This window comes from Coturnix japonica, chromosome 1 (genome assembly GCF_054131305.1).
Source record: "Coturnix japonica strain WE chromosome 1, WE-NBRP24, whole genome shotgun sequence".
In the NCBI taxonomy this organism is placed as follows: domain Eukaryota; kingdom Metazoa; phylum Chordata; class Aves; order Galliformes; family Phasianidae; genus Coturnix; species Coturnix japonica.
The window spans coordinates 63,428,132-63,445,948 of record NC_140663.1 but is presented as its reverse complement, the minus strand read 5'-3'; the positions used below and the strand labels follow the sequence as shown (position 1 = coordinate 63,445,948).

At 45.5% G+C, this 17,817-nt stretch overlaps 1 protein-coding gene and 1 long non-coding RNA gene across 12 annotated transcripts in view; one reads left to right on the top strand and one right to left on the bottom strand.

Moving 5' to 3' along the window:
• Nucleotides 1-757: 757 nt before the first annotated feature.
• On the bottom strand, nt 758-9,335 carry LOC107316575 (uncharacterized). Of its 2 annotated transcripts, none has more exons than XR_014944667.1 (3): nt 8,793-9,335; nt 7,924-7,981; nt 758-1,435 (listed from the first exon to the last, which is right to left on the bottom strand). It is a non-coding gene; the product is annotated as an uncharacterized LOC107316575 (long non-coding RNA). The 2 variants fall into 2 exon arrangements; XR_014944665.1 differs by lacking the exon at nt 8,793-9,335 and adding an exon at nt 8,339-8,475.
• A 672-nt stretch (nt 9,336-10,007) lies between these two features.
• Nucleotides 10,008-17,817, top strand: part of AEBP2 (AE binding protein 2) — a 49,076-nt gene continuing 41,266 nt past the window's right edge. For all 10 annotated transcript variants that reach the window (XR_014944660.1, XR_014944662.1, XR_014944663.1 and 7 more), the window contains exon 1: nt 10,008-11,298. Coding sequence is in view for 6 of the 10 variants with exons in the window: in XM_085543152.1 (XP_085399278.1) it covers nt 10,667-11,298 (632 nt within the window). In the remaining 4 variants the exon portion in view is untranslated. The remainder of the gene's footprint in view (nt 11,299-17,817) is intronic.

Here is a 17,817-nt window from a genome sequence, read left to right as displayed (position 1 = left end):
ATTTTCAAATATTAAGGGCTTGATACTTGAAACTACATGAAAGAAGTTCCCAATGTGACTTTGCATAAGCAAGTTTCTTTGTGGGGTTGTAGCCACATCCCAGAGCCTTTTTTTCTTTGGCCATTAAATGGGGTCGCTTTACCAATCATAAAGACAAAGTGACTTCTAAATATTCAATGTATTGCTGCAAAATCTTACACTGGGACAGTTAAAGGCAAGTGGGCAGTCATATTAAACTGGAACGACAGGAGTACGGCAAAACAGAGAATCAGAGGATCACAGAATTGTTTGAGATGGAAAGACCCTTAAAGGTCATCTAGTCTGAGTCCCCTGCAAGGAACAGGGACACCCACTGCTCAATCAGAGCCCTGTCCAGCCTGACCTTGAGTGTCTCCATGGATGGCACATCCACTGCATCTCTGAGCAGCCTGTTCCAGCGCCTCACCAGCCTTACTGTAAAAATACATTCTTTGACTAATCTGGAGTCTCTCACAATCAAAGCAAAAGAGCTCATATTCATGTAGCAGGGCTGAGCTCAGTGGGGGATCAGCCCTTTTGGCTTCAGGTGGACAGCTTGTATGATTAAAAGTGAAACACCCCTGCTGCAAACGTTACGTCAGGAGATCATCTGTGCAAAAGTCCATTCTCCTGTGGCTACTGCATCTCAGCCAAAATTCAGCATGTTACTCATTAATACTATAATTAGATAAGGGATGAGGGGAGTAACTCTCAAATATTTCATATTTTGATACACGTACAACTTTTAAACCAGTATTTATTTTAGCATACCTTTTTACGCATGGCAGAAACGAGGTTAAATTTATACATACATATATTTTTTTACCATATAGCATAAGTTGTTAATATTAGAATCATAGAATTGCAGAATGGCCTGGGTTGAAAAGGACCTCAAAGATCATTTAGTTTCAACTGCCCTGCCACGGGCAGGGTTGCCAACCACCAGACCAGGTTGCCCATAGCCTTTTAAGTTATATATAAGGGAAAGGACTGAGCAAGCAATATTCCAAAGCAAGTTAGAGCAGTCCAGCACAGGTGGTGGACTGAGGTCACCCGGAGCAATTGCAGGAAGTCCTGAGATCTCACTGTATCAGCATGGAAAAGATCTCCAAGACACACGCTAATGCAATGAAACTGAAAAACAAGTGCTTTGTGGTTGCTGATCCAGTGCTCATTCCATGTCAAAATAAATCAGTGGGGTGGGAGGAAGAACAGGTTTTGGTTGGTTGGTTGGTTGGGTTTTTCTATCAAGTTCCACTTTAAGCTGGCTGCTTCACTGACTCTTTACTTGGAACTCCTGTCTGTGAAACTGGAAAGGGACCCCCACTGAGAAACGTTTGTGTAAGATCAGGAAGTGGGGCTCAAAGTAGCAGGGAGATGAGAAACCGTGACCTGAAGTGGAGCCAAACAGTTTTTCCTTGGGAGAAACGAGACAAAGGAGGTCATCACTCTGCAAAGCTGATACCTTGACACCTCTCAAAGTCTGAGTTACACTTGTTATGGAATATGTGCCTCTTCATTGTGCCTCTCGCACCTAAATCAAATAGCTTTCTCAACCTGCCATCCACAGTTTGATCTGAAAGAGTTGCCTGTACACTTGAAATGTTTTAAGACGTGCCACCTTGAAAATCAGACCGTTTTCACCTTGCTCTAAACTGTGTTTTAATAATGTTTCCTATATTTTCCAGGCTTTAAATAACTGAATTCACTATTCGCCAAGATGAAACAAATACTTGGCACTGCCAAGCTCATTCAGAAATTCAACTCTGAAGATAATGGTTCCGATCAATTATTAGGCTAAGTGTAACACAATGCAAAACCTCCACCACTTGTTCTGATGCAGCAAGCAGAGTCTTAGCAGCTTGTGTAACAACAGCGTTCAGTGAAGGGTTCAAAGACAGACAACTAGACCTCGGGGCTGTCATGTGAAAGAGATTCTGCTTTGCCCACCCGAACAGTGGTTAAATTGCTGCATGACAAAATGATAAAATGGTTTGTGGACTCCTATGTAATCAGCTGCTTTGGTGAGTCTGCAAGCAACTGAGCTGAGAATAGAGTTCAGGAGATGGAATCTTTGCTTTGCCTATTAGCACATCTGCAGGGCAGGTCATTGGGGCATTAAGCTAATTTAGGCTTTAGGTCTCCCAATTCTGCTACGTGTTCCAAGCTTCCTGAGAGAGGGACCCTCTGAACTATTTAAATTCTGAATTACAGATGGGTCACAGTACAACTTAGGATCTTCCCTATGAGGTGTATTGAGTCCCACCTGCTCGCAGCCATTTTCCATAGGCCAGCTACATCAGGATTTGCTGTGGATCCCTCCTCAGCTCCCAGTTCTCAGGCTGTTTGACATTTTGTTCCAGCTGAGGTCAAAGGGAGTTCCTAGTGCTTCTGACAAACAGTTTGGGAACTCAATCAACCTGTGTCTAGTCAAAAACACCTTACTTTCTCCTTCCTTATTTATATCACAAGGATCTCAGCCATGCAGCCATTTTCTGTCACTTTGGTAAAATAAAATTTGCATTGTGGATGGAATAGTTTCACAGGTCCCCCAGAAATGATTCTTGGGGTGATCATCCAACAGGCTGCCAAGCCGTGGCATGAAAGACAATGCATTTACATGGAACAGAATGGCCAGAATTGAGCTGATAAGATCCCAATGTTGTCAGTATGACCCCAAGCTGCTCAGAGTGCCATGGAAATCCTCTCCATCTCTTGCCACAAAGCTGCCATGCAAGCATCTCATCATAGATATACATACATAGAGATAACAGGAGTGACACTTGTTACACTGATGGCCTTGGACTGCAGAATGTGCTGTTGTTTGCATAGGTTTCTTGCTGAATATTGCTGCCTTCTACAAGACATTTTTGTTGACAGGGAGGGGCAAAAGAGGATATGGGAATGCTAGGTGCTGCCCCATCTAATGAGATAGGTGAATTCAAGAGAAGGTCAATGAGACACTGGAGGGGGAGAGATGTGCATGAGAGTTCCCTTTTTTTTGCCAGATTGCAAGCATTTGCCAGCTTCAAAAGGCAAGACTGGGGAAGTTTGCAAAGTCAAACTGGGAAGATCTGACAAGCAAGCATTCCCCGGGCTCTGCTGTCAGCACAATGACCAGCAATGCAGCTCCTCTGGCACAGAATCACTGCAGTGAGCTGATGAAGATCTTTTCAGTCCCTGGGCTTCCCAGTGCTGTCATGACAACAGCTACTTTCTTGGGCCGGCTGAAACCCCTTTTCACATTCAGTGAATGCCATGCACGGAAAAGTAGGTTGTTCTCATCAATCTCCCTCTCTCTCTGAGATTTGTTTGATTGAGAATAGGGAGGGATGCTGTACTACTATGGGCTTGGCTTATTTTCCAAGAATATGGCACACGCTGATCTTACATGAAAGGTTTGAAGAGTTATGACTTGGAAACATAATTCTGATGGCTGGGTATATAAATACGGTATCTGTAATAAAGACTTTCCCTTAGTGGCAAAATGACAATAAAGTTATATTGGAATTAAATCAGTTTCAATTACTTTGAGAGTGACTTCTGTTTGGTGAATGCTGTAGTAACAGAAAGGTGAGTCCGACACACTGCTCCACAGCAGCATCTTGCCTGAGGCTGATCAGACGGGGATAAATGCCTCTCTAAAGGATAACCTCTCTCTCCCTTTACTCTCTAGCATGAAAATATTTGGGAATTATAAAAAATACATAATCTCAGTTGCTGGTCACTTTTAATCTCACAGAATTTAGCAGGATACTAGATTTGTCATACGTGCTATCATGGGAATTCTAAATTCACTTACTGGTATCTCAGGCTGCATCTGAACCTACCTGCAGGGACTCAATACTTGGTTCCTGACATGAGGTTCAACCTGGAGGTGTTCAAGGAACGTTTGGATGTTGTGTTGAGGGACATGGTTTAGTGAGAACTATTGGTGATGGGTGGATGGTTGGACTGGATGATCTTGTAGGTCTTTTCCAACCTTGGTGATGATTCTGTGATTCTGTAGCTGCAAGTGATGAGTGCTGGGAACATGGCTTTCTCATGCGGGACAAAGCCATGGTATATGGCTATACCTCTAAACACAGAGAAATATGTATTGTTTTTGCAGATATGACAACGCCTGTGTCATTGTAACATGGAAATAACATCTCAGCTTTACAGAATCACATAAGAGTTGAGGTGGGGAAGCATCTCTGAAGATCATCTAGTCCAAAGCCCCTGCTCAAAACAGGCAGCTACAACAGGTTCCTCAGGACCACATCCAGATGTGCTGTGACTTTTCTTGGGAACGGAGACTCTCAAACCTCTCTGGGCCATCTCTTCTGTGCTTAACAACCCTCATGGTGAAAAAAAGTTATTTCTGTATTTTACTTTCTGCCTATTTTCTCTGGCCCCTTTGCCTCTTACCACTAAGAAGAGTCTGGTTCTAACTTTTACCTTTCCCAGCAGGTATTTATACTCCCCTACCCCCAGCATTCACACCATGGGCTGAGCAGTCCCAGCTACCTCAGCCTCTCACCATCTGGCAGAGGCTTCAGTCTCTTCAGGGCCCCTGGCTGGGCCCGCTGCAGCCCACAGCTGTGGGTGGAAGGACACATGTTTACATGAGCTTCATCTTCGAAAGTCACAAGGTTCTTCTGAGAGCAAAGAAAAAAAAAGCCCAAACCCCATAACTAAGTTTCTACAGGGAGATTTTAATCTATTTTTTTTAATACTAATGTAATTTAAAAAAAAAAGAAAAAAATAAAGTTAATTGTTCTATTAAAAACATATATTCTAGATAAGGCCATACACTGGAGAAAGGGATTTTCAAAGCAATCCTAGAAGAACGTGGAAAAGCTGCTGCGTGTTTGTACTCCTTCCAAACTGTGATTTGTATTTAATTAGCATTCAATTCATTATTCATTTCTGCTTGGTGGTAATGGTTACACACCGGTTTTGCAACATGCAAGATCCTGATTATGCTTCTGGTTTTGAAAAGGATCTCTATGGGTGCAAAGAGAGACTCCGCTCTTGACTTTGCATCTACATTTTTAGAAGAAAAACCCTGCTGTTATTTCCTGACTCGTGCTCTTGGGCAGAATTCCCCTCTGCTGGAATCCCCCCCCGCCCCCGGCCTTTATTGTAATGGTCTGCAGTAACTGACCTGCAGAAAGTAAATGGACACAGTGGTGGCAGCCCTGTATTTGTGGTTGGGTGCACACCTTCATTTAATCCTGGAATCCAGCTCTGTTTTGCATAAGAATGTAGAAAACACGCATTCTTCGTATTAACAGCATGTAAAGAGTCTTTAATCTGGAAGCAAATATGTTAATTATCTCTGGGTAAAACTAATCTAAATGGCACCCTTTAAGGATGTTGATTCCTCTGAAACACAAGGATTTTTGCTGCCTTTTTTTGAAAAAGGACAAACCGTGCCAGTAAGAAATGCACACAAGGAAATATGGGGACAAGAAAAAGTCTCTGCTAACTTATATAAATGCACTGTTTGAATCAAAATGTAAAAATATTGACCATATCCACAACAAAATGACTCTCTTTGTTATTCTAGAGCCCTGTGTATATCGTTTTTTGATACTCCAACAATGTTATTTTATCAGCCGTGTACATTTTCCAGAGTGAACACCTTTCTGAATAATTTCAAAGAAAAACATCTTTTAATATATACTTACACAAGTCTATGGAACTCACCATGACTCGGAGACAGGATGACAGGAGAAACATTCAGAGAGATGTACCAGGGCAGAAGCACTGCGAGTTACTTCTGCTTCTACAGCAGATTCTGAGCTGGTTCTCAGCTGCGTCTGTAATAACTGCTACTTTACCCTACCTACACAGTATCTACTTGACATTCTGTGCTTCAGTTTCAGTTTTTGCAACAAGCAGCAACCTACATAAATGAACCACATTATGAGGCCTTCCAATTCCTTGTACTCAAAAGTACTTTTTTTCTTTTGTTTTTCATTTGTATTTTCTTTTGGTATCACGTGGCAGCAAATTTGACATCAGTTAGAATGTATTTTAAAGAAGAGGTTTGATGCATCTGTAAAATATCTGGTTCCTTTCACTTGTGTCAGAGAATCTATATGCAGCACGGGCTTCTTCCTACTGTTTGTGTGCACACACAGCTCAGCACACGGGTGCTCTGATCTTGCAAGCTCAAATGCAAATACAGTGAACATGAGGATGTGCTTTTGGATAAGTTCCAGAACTACAGGATGGAGTTTTCCATTCCTGAACTAACTGCTGGCACTTTAATACATACATTTTATGCCATCCCTGTAGTGTCCACGGTTACATTTAATAGAGTTGTTGGAAGCTTTTTGAATTTTCCTGACTCGACATCAACAGAACGATATTATATATATATTTTTTTCCTCCTAGTTACCACTGAAATCAGTTCCTAGTTGTAGCTCATGGCATGAGTTTCCCAGCCAAGTGTGCTGCACAACAGAAGGGGCAGTTTGTCCCCATGAGGGCTATAACAAGACCTGGATAGGGCAGAAGGGGCAGACAGACCCAAGCAATATCTAGAATCCACACTGACAAAGTGTTTTCCAACACTAGAGACAGCTCATAGGCCAGTGGGGACAGAAGGACTTCAGCTGACACACATTTCTGGCAACCTTCATTTGACTAAACAGTGCTTGAATTTTTCTATAGTCACGGGCCTGCTTTCAAGCAAACAACATAGGGAAAGATTAAAGCTTTAAAAAGAAAACACCGTGGAAGGGAGTTTAAAGGGAGAATTAACTGGGTGCTGTAGGAGAGGGTGGGGTTGGGATTGCAGAATAAGCTGGTTTCGGTCTGGTCTGAAGGGAAAGGTGAGAAATGAGCACTGGATGCTTACTTGAAGCAATGGGCAATTGCAGCCTCTTCCTCAAGACCTTGAATTTGGATGAGGAAGGGTGGGGCAGAGAGAAGGGGAGGGTGCAGTCCCCAGAGACTGCTGAGCAGGCAGAATGTTGTGAGCAAGGTGAGTCATGAGGTGCAGGCAGCAGGAATTTCCTGCAGTGTTTTAAGACATGCATGTGGAGGCAGAAGAAAGAGAGTGCAGTGACCAAGTGCCTCATTTCACAGCATTTCCCATGCCATCCTAACAAGTGCAGGATGCCATTTTTTTTCCTGTATCTTAGGCCAACGGTACATATTTTTCACTTTGTAGGCCTTTCTCACTAGTTTGTTTTGCTTGCATGCTATGCCTCATAGTATAATGACGCTGATCAACAAAGGGAAGAAAAGCTCAAACAGACTGCACTGCATGTACCGAATCTTCTGACGATCTCATCTAATTGTTCTTTAAAAAAAGCAAAAACAAAACGTGAAATTGTTGTGACTCAAGGAAAAGAAGAAACTGCTTTGGAGTCTGCTCACTATTGATTCTGCTGTCAGTGTGAATTCCCTGCACCCCTGTGATCCGGAGGTAAGACAAAGTACACTCTTCATTTCTTCCCCGTGCTCTGCTGTGTCTGTGTCTGCAAAGGAATTCAAATCTCCTCCAGATTGCCTGGGCTGTTTGTTCTTGTACTACTGGAGGACAGCACGACTTCAGTTCTTTGGCTGTGAACAAGATTTTCTAACCTGCTGGTTTGGGGGTTTTGTTAATTTTTTTTTCCTTTCCTTTGTACCTTGTTGAGAAAGTCTTCCAAATACCACGGATTATTAAGTTTGGGCATAACCACATCAGCTCTAAAGTACTGACCCTATTGTAATGATCAACTGAAATTAGACTGAGCATACCGGAGCCCTTTGTGTGAAGGACAAAGTAACATCCTCCCTTGAAGAGTAACTGAATGTGTAAGTTATTTTTTTCTAATGGATTTCCTAGCAGCGTTATCTCTTGTTTGGGGCTTTTATCAGACCAATGCAGCTGATTTTGACACTACCAAGTTTAAGACTCACCTGTTCTCAGACAGATCTCGTCTTCTGACTGGATGCAGGGTACGAGAAAGTCAAAAACCTGCAAGAAAGTGAAGGGAGAATTACCTTTTCTGACCTGATTGAACTGTGACCTAGAAATGTCAGTAACAAGAGAGCTAAGTCATCACTGCGACTTCTGCTTGATTCGGACTTTATCTTATCACTTTAGGGAGCTGACGGACCAAGCCTTCATGCAGGATTTTGTGGTTTCAAAGAACTGAAAGTAGGGCACTAAAGATCGTCAAAGTAGTTCTTTGATGACTGCTGCAGTTCTCACCGCTGCGGCACTGACCTCCCGCTTTAAACGCTAAGTGATTGCCATTAGGCGGGGTCGTACCCTCCTTCCTATGCATCCTATCCTAAGGTTTCACTCCCTCTCTCCGAATACACAAATTACCCAACGAGCCGGCGTCCCTACTCCTGTACTTAGGGAAGTGAGAAGTGTCTGCATCCCCGTCACCTCTCGGCAGACAGACACTGGGAACCCGGTGAGCGCACATGACCTCAAAGAACCCGAGAGTTCCGAAGAAAGCACAGAGCTACGGGCTTGTGAACACGGTGGGATGAATTCGGACAACACACACTGGGGAGCACGGAGTTCTTTGAGATACGTTTCCTACTTCCTTTCTTTGCTCGTTCTTAGGTTGTGAAAGGCGCCTTTCACTTCGATCCGTTTAGATCTTTGTTTTCTCGTGATTTGGTCCCTTTCTGATTCTGCCCCTCGCTACAACCGATTTCAGTAAACTCCAGAGGGAAATCAGTTGCAGAAGAGGCAGCACAGCGATTTGCTTCAGATACTGCTGCCTTCTTTCTGAATCGGAAGGTTGTTTTTGTGTGTTTTTTTTTTATACCTCGCTCTTCGTGCCTGATGAGATTAGTGACAGTAACACCCACGGGAGTGCCACACCTTTATAGGCTGAGAGGGAAGTACAGAGCACGCCGTTCCTTCGGGGGGGCTGGGGGAAGGGAGGAGGCAGAGGATGTAGAAGCTCAGGGTTCGATGATTGTTTCGATGGAGTCAGTAGAGCAGCGATGCTTACACTATGCGGATGAAGCAGCTTTACAGCCGTCCTCGTGTGTTTTACAATATCCCTGCCATTTCTAGTGTCTAGCTGAGGCTTGTTTTGAGAAATCTGGAAAGCTATCGAGCATTTTTACTGCTGTTTGCCTCACAGATCGGCTTATGCTCCTCTGCAGGTTAAAGATGTCATTTGTTTGCTCTCAAAGACGAGTGCAACGTCACATCCCTTTGCTCCAAGGCTGCGGTGCTCCCGCAGCACTGTGGCATTCTGTGCTGGCATCGCTCACTGCTGGTGTTGCTGCGAACAGATACATGCGTGCAGATGGATGGGCGGGCAGCCAGCCCTGCTTGTGCTGATGTAGGGCTCAGGAGCACCCTCCCCAGATTTTAATCCTCTGTGGCTAACTTTTCCTGTTCCTCTGTGGCAACGCTAGATGAGCCTGCTATGACTTGAGGAGGTGGTAGTCTTCCTGTTGCACAGAGAACAAAGTCTTTCTGGACTGAGCTGTGGTTCAGTTTTGTCATCCGCTCATAAGCCAAACCATCCCCAGTTCACGATTTTTTTTCTTATTAAATTTGGCAAGTTCAGTAAAAATTTCATCTCCATGTCTGGGAGGTGAAACTACATGATCCTTGAGGTCCCTTCCGACCTGGGTCATTCTGTGATTCTATGAGGTGGGTACTTCCCTGTTCTATGGAAAATCCCCATCCCACACGGATTGCTGATCATTTCCATGTGACAGTTTACTGAAGGTATTCTCCATGTCCGTACAGACAAGGCAAAATAAAGCACGATCTGCCTCGAGTAAACTTCATCCCCTTTTCTTCCAATATTAAAATGATTTTGTCATTAATTATTAATTTAATAGTTTGTTCTGAAGTCTTGTATGTGATTGGCGGTCGTTCTGCTCATCTTTCTTCCCCATCTATTCTTCTTCAGATGGCAACGTTCCCAACTCAGCCAATTTAGCAGCCCTCATTCCTCCAAACCCCGGCCTGAGTTTATGAGGAAAATATTAGCCAACTGCCTCGGTTTTAGCACATTTAACTCAGGTTTTACTTCCAATTCGGGCAGTGACGTGCGTTTTGCATTCAGCCCTGGCCACGCCACAGCCTGGAAGCTTCTTACAGCCAACGGAGGTGTGAGGCCACACTTCAGACACTCTCCTGATGCCAGTGCCACTGAAAACCTCCTTCTGTCCCATTGTGTCCCAGCCCAGCTCTCTCTTTTAGCGATTCACACAGGGCACACTCACACTCTGACCCACTCCTTGTGGAGGGGCCTCTCTCCCTTCCCCTGAGGAGACACGCCGTTCCTCCCATCTTGGCTCAGCGTTTCTCTTCGCCCCGATCCCGCTGCCGCCCCGTGACCGCGAGTGTCGCCTCAGAGGCGGTTCGGCGTTAACGGCCGCCTCGCACCCCCCGATCCCCGATCCCCGGTTCCCCGTCCCGCGCTCCGCCTTTCACAAGCTTTTTGTCCCCGGGCTCGTTCCGTAGCGCGTGCGGCGGTGGCGGTTCGTGCCCCTCCTCTTTGCGGCTCGCGCCGCCGCGCGATTGTGCGGCTGAGCGGGGCGAGGGCGGGGGGAGCGCGGCCGCGCGCACACACGAACCGGGGCACGCGCCTACCGGCCGCGCGCACGGCCCGGCTCGGCTCGATTCGGCCCCGTTCGGCTTCGGCTCGGCTCGCAGCGACTCGCAGGCGCCATGGCGGCCGCTCGCAGCGACATGGCGGAGCCGGAGGGGCTGCATCCCGGCGAGGCGGCGGCCGCCGCGGCTGAGGAAGAGGAGGAGGCGGCGGCCGTCGCTGCGGTCGTCGCCGGGGTCGGCTCCTCGTCGTCGCCTCCGTCCTCGGCGGCGGAGACGGAGTCGCTGCTGCTGCTGAACGGCGAGGCGGAGAGCATGTCGGAGCCCAGCCCGGAGAGCGCCAGCCAGGCCGGGGACGGGGAGGACGAAGACGAGGAGGAGGAGGAGGAAGAGGAGGAGGAGGAGGGCGGCGAGGAGGAGGAGAGCAGCCTGGTGGGCAGCAGCAGCACGAGCAGCGGCTGCTGCAGCGACGAGACCCGCTCGCTCAGCCCCGGCGGCAGCAGCGAGGCCGACGCCAAGGAGGAGCCCAAGGGCCCGCGGGGCGGCCAGGAGGGCGGGCTGGGCCGCGGCGGCGGCGGCGGCGGGAGCAGCTCCAGCAGCGTGTCCAGCGGCGGCGACGAGGGCTACGGCACCGGCGGCGGCGGCGGCAGCAGCGGCAGCAGCAGCTGCAGCGCCACGTCGGGGGGGCGGCGGGGCAGCCTGGAGATGTCCTCGGACGGGGAACCGCTGAGCCGCATGGACTCGGAGGACAGGTCAGTGCCCGGTGCGGGAGGCCCGCGGGCGCCATGTCCTGGGGCCTCGCCCCGCCCGAGGGCCGCGGGGCTGTCAGGCCGGCGGATGGGGGGCTGCGTGCTCCGGGCGGGGGCGGTCGGCCGCGCCGCGCCCTGGGGCCGCTCCGGTTCCGGCGTGGTTCCGGAGGGATGCCGCTGCGATACCGTAGTCGTACCGCGCCTGCTGTGCCGTGGTCGCTCCGTACCTGCGGGTGTACGTGCTGCGGGCGGCGAGCTGAGGAAACCGCCGAACACAAGGGAAAAATCCCACCTTGCTGAAAGGAGCGAGGGAACGGCCCTTCGCCCTGGCTGAGCGTGTTGTGGATGAAGCCGAGCCCAGCCGTGTGAGACTTAGTCATTTTTGGATGAATGGTTTAATGCCAAATGTGGATGATTTCTGTAGTTGCCGGCTTGAGGCTCGAGGGACGGCACAGCCCAGTTCCCAGGTCGCGTTTAGCCCAGAGGTTGGGCACTTCTAGGAGCACGGCTTGCCTAGTGGTTTTCTTGGGCGTATGTAATACAGCCTAATGGAAAATAGGATGTGGGGGGAAAAAAGAGTGGAATTTGTCGGTTCTTTTACTGCTAAGTGCTTCAGAATAGTTTTAGAAACTTCTTTTATTCTTTGCCTTTTTAGGTTTGGCTTTAAGAAAGCCTTGGGCTTTGCGGTAGTTGGTACAAAAATAATAATAGTTCCTTTTTTGAAGATAGTTTTGCTATTGAGCGTAAAGATGATCAGTTTTGGTCCAGGTTACGTGCTTTGTTGATGTGTTAGGTTAAATTTGAGTAGATGGGGAAACGCCCGTGTTGCAGGAGCGTGGCATTTCTAGGTCCAGCCTCACGTGTTAAATGAAACCCTCGTGAGTCAGTTCCCCAAACCATGCGCTGGGTCTGAAAGTCTTAGGAAAAATTAAAAACGAATTTTAAATCCATGCTTTTCATTTCCTCCTGACTTCTGAGTCTTGAGGACTAAAGGGATTTTTTTCGTTCCTTCAGACTTGCTGTGAAATAAGAAGGTGGCGAGTTTTTCTTTCTTTTTCTTTCCTTCTTCTCTCTGTTTTCACGTGGATTTTTACATGAAATCACATAAGTGTGGGAGTAGATTTCTGGGGAAACAACAGGTATGTGGTGGAGGTTTAGGGTCGTCACTTCTTGTTTTCTACCAAATGAAACTCTGCACTGCAGCTTGATCTCTTGTGAGTCTGTCTCAATTTGTAGGTTAAGGAAATAACAGGAATCAGTTGCAGGGGTTTTCTGACAGTGCAGCCCCGTTACGTCTTGCTCACACACTTCAGAGCTGCTGTACTAGTTTCTTTCTCTGTCATTGTTTGCAGGCTCCTCTTGTTATAGTGGCACAATCAAATCTGTGTGTGTGCTCTTCGTTGCTCCTTTCCAGTACCTTTGGAGCAGAGTCAGTTGCAGGAGCCTTTTGTGTTGAGTAGTTTTAAATTAGGACTGTGTTTTTGGTTTTTATCTTGCAAAGGTTTTGTCTTCAGTGGCCACGCTGAAAACGTAGAGATACTGAGAAGCAATTTTGCGTGGTAATTTCATAGCCTGCTGCTTGAGTTGAGTAGGAAAAGAACCACGGCACGCAAACTGCCATTTGTTATTTCTGGTGATAGAAAAGCTCATTTTGATGACATTCCTTGCTGCCTTGGGGTAGACAGCAAAAACAGTGATGCTACACGTAGTCCAACAGGTCCCTTGGCCTATCAGTGGTAATTACTGCTGCCCCTTAGAAGCCAGCTGGAACATGATGTGCGTCCTTAGGGTGATCAGCTGGGCAGGCAGTTGCCAGTGGTAGGGGAGGCATGGAAAAGCCTCAAGAGTGTTCACAATGGGATGGTAGAGTACCTGGGAGAACCTGGGAGCAGGTCAGATTTACACGATGTAACTATGACAGATTGATATCTGCTCAGCGATGTTCTCTGTAAAACAGTATCTTGTACAGCACTCTGATGTCTACTTTCTGCCTGTGTCCTGAATGGAGACTCCAGTTTTGTCACTGAAGACCTAAGGAAGTTGACATCGTCTTGTCTTGTGGACTGTTGTGTGGTAAAATGACCTCTGAGTGAAGAAATGATCTGCTGTGCTTCAGTTCTTATTCTTTGGTTAAACAAGAGGAAGGTGTTAAAAAGGTGAACTCGGTAACGATTCTCCTGTTGTAGGCAGGTTTGCTAACATTCAGATTATGCCCTGAGGCTTGGGATTTTTTTCTTGTTTCCTCTTTAGCAAATTTGAATAAATAAGAGGGTGTGGTGAAGGCCTGGAATTCCTTAAGTGATCGAATTCCTCTTTCGCTACGATCTTTATCATCGTTGTCTGATTTCAATGTATTGTCTGTCTCGTTTTGGTTTAGCGTTGTGAACTGCGATGTAAACTGCAGATGTGACATTTGAGCATGAGAATCTTGCATGCAATCAAGACATGACTACTGTTCAGCTACTTCTAATACTAATGCTTTGATTCTGTTTTGAGACATCTGCTAATCAAAGAGAATAAATAATTTGGAGCGTGACAGTAGGAAATCCGTAGGTATTTGAAACAAAACCAAAAATAAATCTGATGTTGAATATTGATGCCTAAGACTTGAGCTGAATTTTGGTCAGCTGGTTTTAAATGCAAGTTCACTTGGTACTGCATTTCTAACAGGTCACACTCCTCTCCACACCTTCCCCCCCGCCCCAAAATAAAATGACCCAAGAACAGAAACGAAAAAAGCCAACCCCACACCAGTATTTAGAACAGCCAGGTGGTGTTTTCTGCTCAGTGGTATTAGTAATGAGAGCTCAGTGCAAAGTCTGGAATGACTGCAGATACCCGTTGCGTTTTATTCCAGGGATTGGAGCTGTGTTCCCACTGCTGTGCTAAAGCTTGCCCACTGCTTTTGAGTGAGCTCATATCTCACTGATAAGAATCTGCATTCAGGTTGAGTGATCCTCCAGATAAAGACTAATACCAGCGTGTGAATGCTGGTAATTTTCCTATGCCTTTCTCTAGCTTCAGATAAGTGTTGAAAGGATGGATGCCTTTCTGCTCAGTTCTCTGGAGCAGGACGCCTTCCTACAATGCTGAGAAACGTTTCATATGTCTTTAAAATCGAGAGTAATGATTCAGTTAATTACAGAAACAGCTGAGTTCATCACTGGGCTGCAAAACTAAGCCTACATGTATGCGTGGATTTGAGTATAAATCAGCTGATATGAATGCAGTGAGGGTGTGCTTGCAGCTCACTGATGCATTATTGCTGAACTGTGATATTTACTTAGAAATACTTAACATTTGATCACTGAAATCAGTTCGGTATTTTATTTAGCAGTAAGTTTATTATGGTTGTGTCATTAAAGCTGAAATTTCACTGAAATTTTCTCAGATTTCGTTTGATTACAATTCTAACAAAACGTGCAGCAGAAATTACTGAGCTAATGAAGCTGTATGAAGTGGTTGTTTTTTTTTTTCCCACCCTGGTGAATTTGCCTTTTATTTCTTTTCCTTTGCCTGGAGGTTACCTCTGGTCTTTTGTTTTTACACGATCTTCAGCCTTTTTAGGAGTTTATTCTTTGCTCTATCCCAGAATGACAGAATGACCCTGGTTGGAAGGGACCTCAAGGATCATGTAGTTCCAACCCCCCTGCCTGGCAGGGCCACCAAACATACACATTTACTAGATCAGGTTGCCCAGAGCCCTATCCAACCTGGTCTTGAACACCTCCAAGGACGAGGCATCCACAACCTCCCTGGGCATCCTCTTACTGACCAAGGAAGAGGCACTGGAAGAAAGTACTTTGCAGCCAGGGGTATGCATGAGCTGTTGTGCCCAGGTGCTCATTGACCTGACCGGCTGATAGGCCAAACATAACTAGTTGTTGCTGGACCCATCTTGTCATCGGTCACAGCCCCAAGTATTGTTCATCTTTTTCACAGGGCAGACAGTTGGGGGTTTTATCACCTCTGTTGTTCTTCACCAATGAAGTCAATTACTGACTGAGAGGAACTGTCAGCATGACAGCTGAAGCCTCGACTTTCTAAGAAAACTTATTGAAATACTATTCAAGGAAACCTAACTGAACGTTGGACTTGTAGAATACTTCTAGAAATGCTATTATTCTGTTTCCATTTAGGAAGTGAGCAGCTCTTCACTTGATCTTGAAAATAGCCTTTTCAAGGAAGGTGGGTTTTTTTAATAATAAAACTTGAGGTCTTTGTTGGGTTTGTTCATTTTCTGGAATGGAATGAGGCAGAGTGAAACTAAACGTGTTGACTGCTAAGAGATTTAGATTTGAAAAATCCAGAATCTAACCCTAGGTTTCTTTTATTTATAATGAAAGTTTCTTCATGCTTTTGATGTGTAGATTGATCTTAAAATGTTAATACTTTAAAGACCTAAATACAGTTCTTATGTAAGGTTTATGAAGGTTCACTGTCTGTAAACCTTTAGAAGTGAATAATTTTCAGGGCTGGCTGGGCAGCCACACGTGAATAGTAAGAGTGTTATTTATAAAGGCAGAACAGTAAAACTGAAATATAATCAGGAAGGCATATGGTACTAATAGGTGTGCTTCATGTATCCGTGTGACCAGATTAGAAAGTGCTTTAGGCCTCTCTGCTGCATAGTCTCACATGTTCCTATCCAGGAAATGAAGAATCATTCATTAACATGGCAAGGTGTTTAAGTCATTAGTTTTTTGGTTTTTTTTTTCTTAAGTGTACGTAACGCTGCTGTGTTACAGTGGGCTGTGAAGACCCGAGACTCCAAAATTCTGCTCAGTATTTGTGTTGTGCCTGTACTTGTTGATGTTATTTGCTTTCAAATTGCAAAATAAAACTCCTGTTTCTGTAATTGCTCTGTTCATGCAGTGCAGAAAATAGTTTTTGACAGAAAGACATAGCAGCCTAGGTATATTCAACAGGTACTATCTTTATTACTAGAGACATCGCTTGATATAATTGAGTGGTTAACGTGAGGCCTTTTTGTGGACTAGATGAAAGAGGTTGGTCTAATGAACTGTTGTAGTATTATTTAAATACCCTTCACAGAACTTGAGAGAAATGTTTTTTGTATGAGATAGGTGGTATTTGTGCTTGATTTGTCTGTGTATTTTGTTGAATTTTATGACACCATAAAGCCCGGTAACTTTTGAATGTGGGTTTTGGTTGGTGAGGAACTTCAGGGAATTTCCCAGCAGTAGTGGAAGGAACTGCAGTGCTTTATTCTCTCTCTCCGCTGCCCACTTAAACTGTGCATTGCATGCGGCCTGAGTGACCATTTGGCAGCGATGTGACGTAATTCATTTCTGGAGTTACTCATTCATGGGTTAAGCTGACTCTCTGGGTGATGCAGTAAAAATATTCTGATGTAGCCACTGTTACTCAGATCTGTGTGTCTTTCCAATAGCTTTAATATGCTTACACCCTTTTTTAATAGCGAAGCCAAAATGCTGTTCAGTTTGATAACAGTGGTGAGGGAATGAGCAATGTACAGAGCTGACATGGAAGAGAGCAGTATGAGAATAAGTCTAAGCATGGCCGAGGTGTGGCAGTGGTAGAGGAATTTGCTACAGGGTGAGAAGTGTGGATGTGACTTAGAAGGGAGCGGATGCAACGTTGGAGGCATTTCCAGCAAGGGGAGAAAAGTGAGATGCGTGCAGAATTTCTTGTTACATTTGGAGATGAATTGTGTAATAACTTGAGGAAACTGTGAGATCTGAACCTGCTGGAAGTGAGGAGTCAGTGCCTGCCGTAGAGGAGGCAGATAATTGTGGGGAATCCTTGAAATAGATGGGAACGTAAACTCTGCTAAGCTGTGCAGCAGGGGAGAGCAAGGAACTTCCTCGTGCAAACAGCAAGGCTTTCCGTTGGCTGTTTTGTATTTTTAAAGTGCCACTTGTAGAAAACTCTGAAAGTTGCAGATGTTTTTTAATATGACTGGTTCATTTTGATCACTTTGTATGCCTGGTGTCCAAAGTTGTTCATGCTTAGAAAATGGATGTGTTGAGATATTTCTGTCTTAGAAAGTGAAGAGTAAACGTTTTGTTATCATGCCTGCTACCTGCCATTCGTTTTGTGGTGTGTTAAAGCAGAGTTTTCCCTTTCTCCGGTTGTGATTTTGCACAAGTAAAAAGCAAATCATTGAGGTAAGAAGTGTGCTGCCTCTCAGTCAAGGTGTGGTGGTGCTTTCCTCCTCCCCACCACCCCTCCCCTTTTCTTCACTCTGCAGTTCTCTGTACTAGAATGTAAGGCCTTAAATATCTTCTCCAAAATGTCTTCGGTTGTTTGGTTTTAATGGATGCTTTCTTTAATGGAGTGTTACTGAGGGCATATGCAGAGTTCTGTGATAGTGATATAAAAGCGAAAGATTCGATACCATCGTAGAAGTCCTGTAGTTGTGGATGCACCACGGACAGTTGCTCTTTCATTTTTAACTGTACTTTAATAAGTGTACAGCATAGAGAGAGACTGCTTATTGTTAATGTTATTCCACGCGGCACCTTGTGCAGATTACCA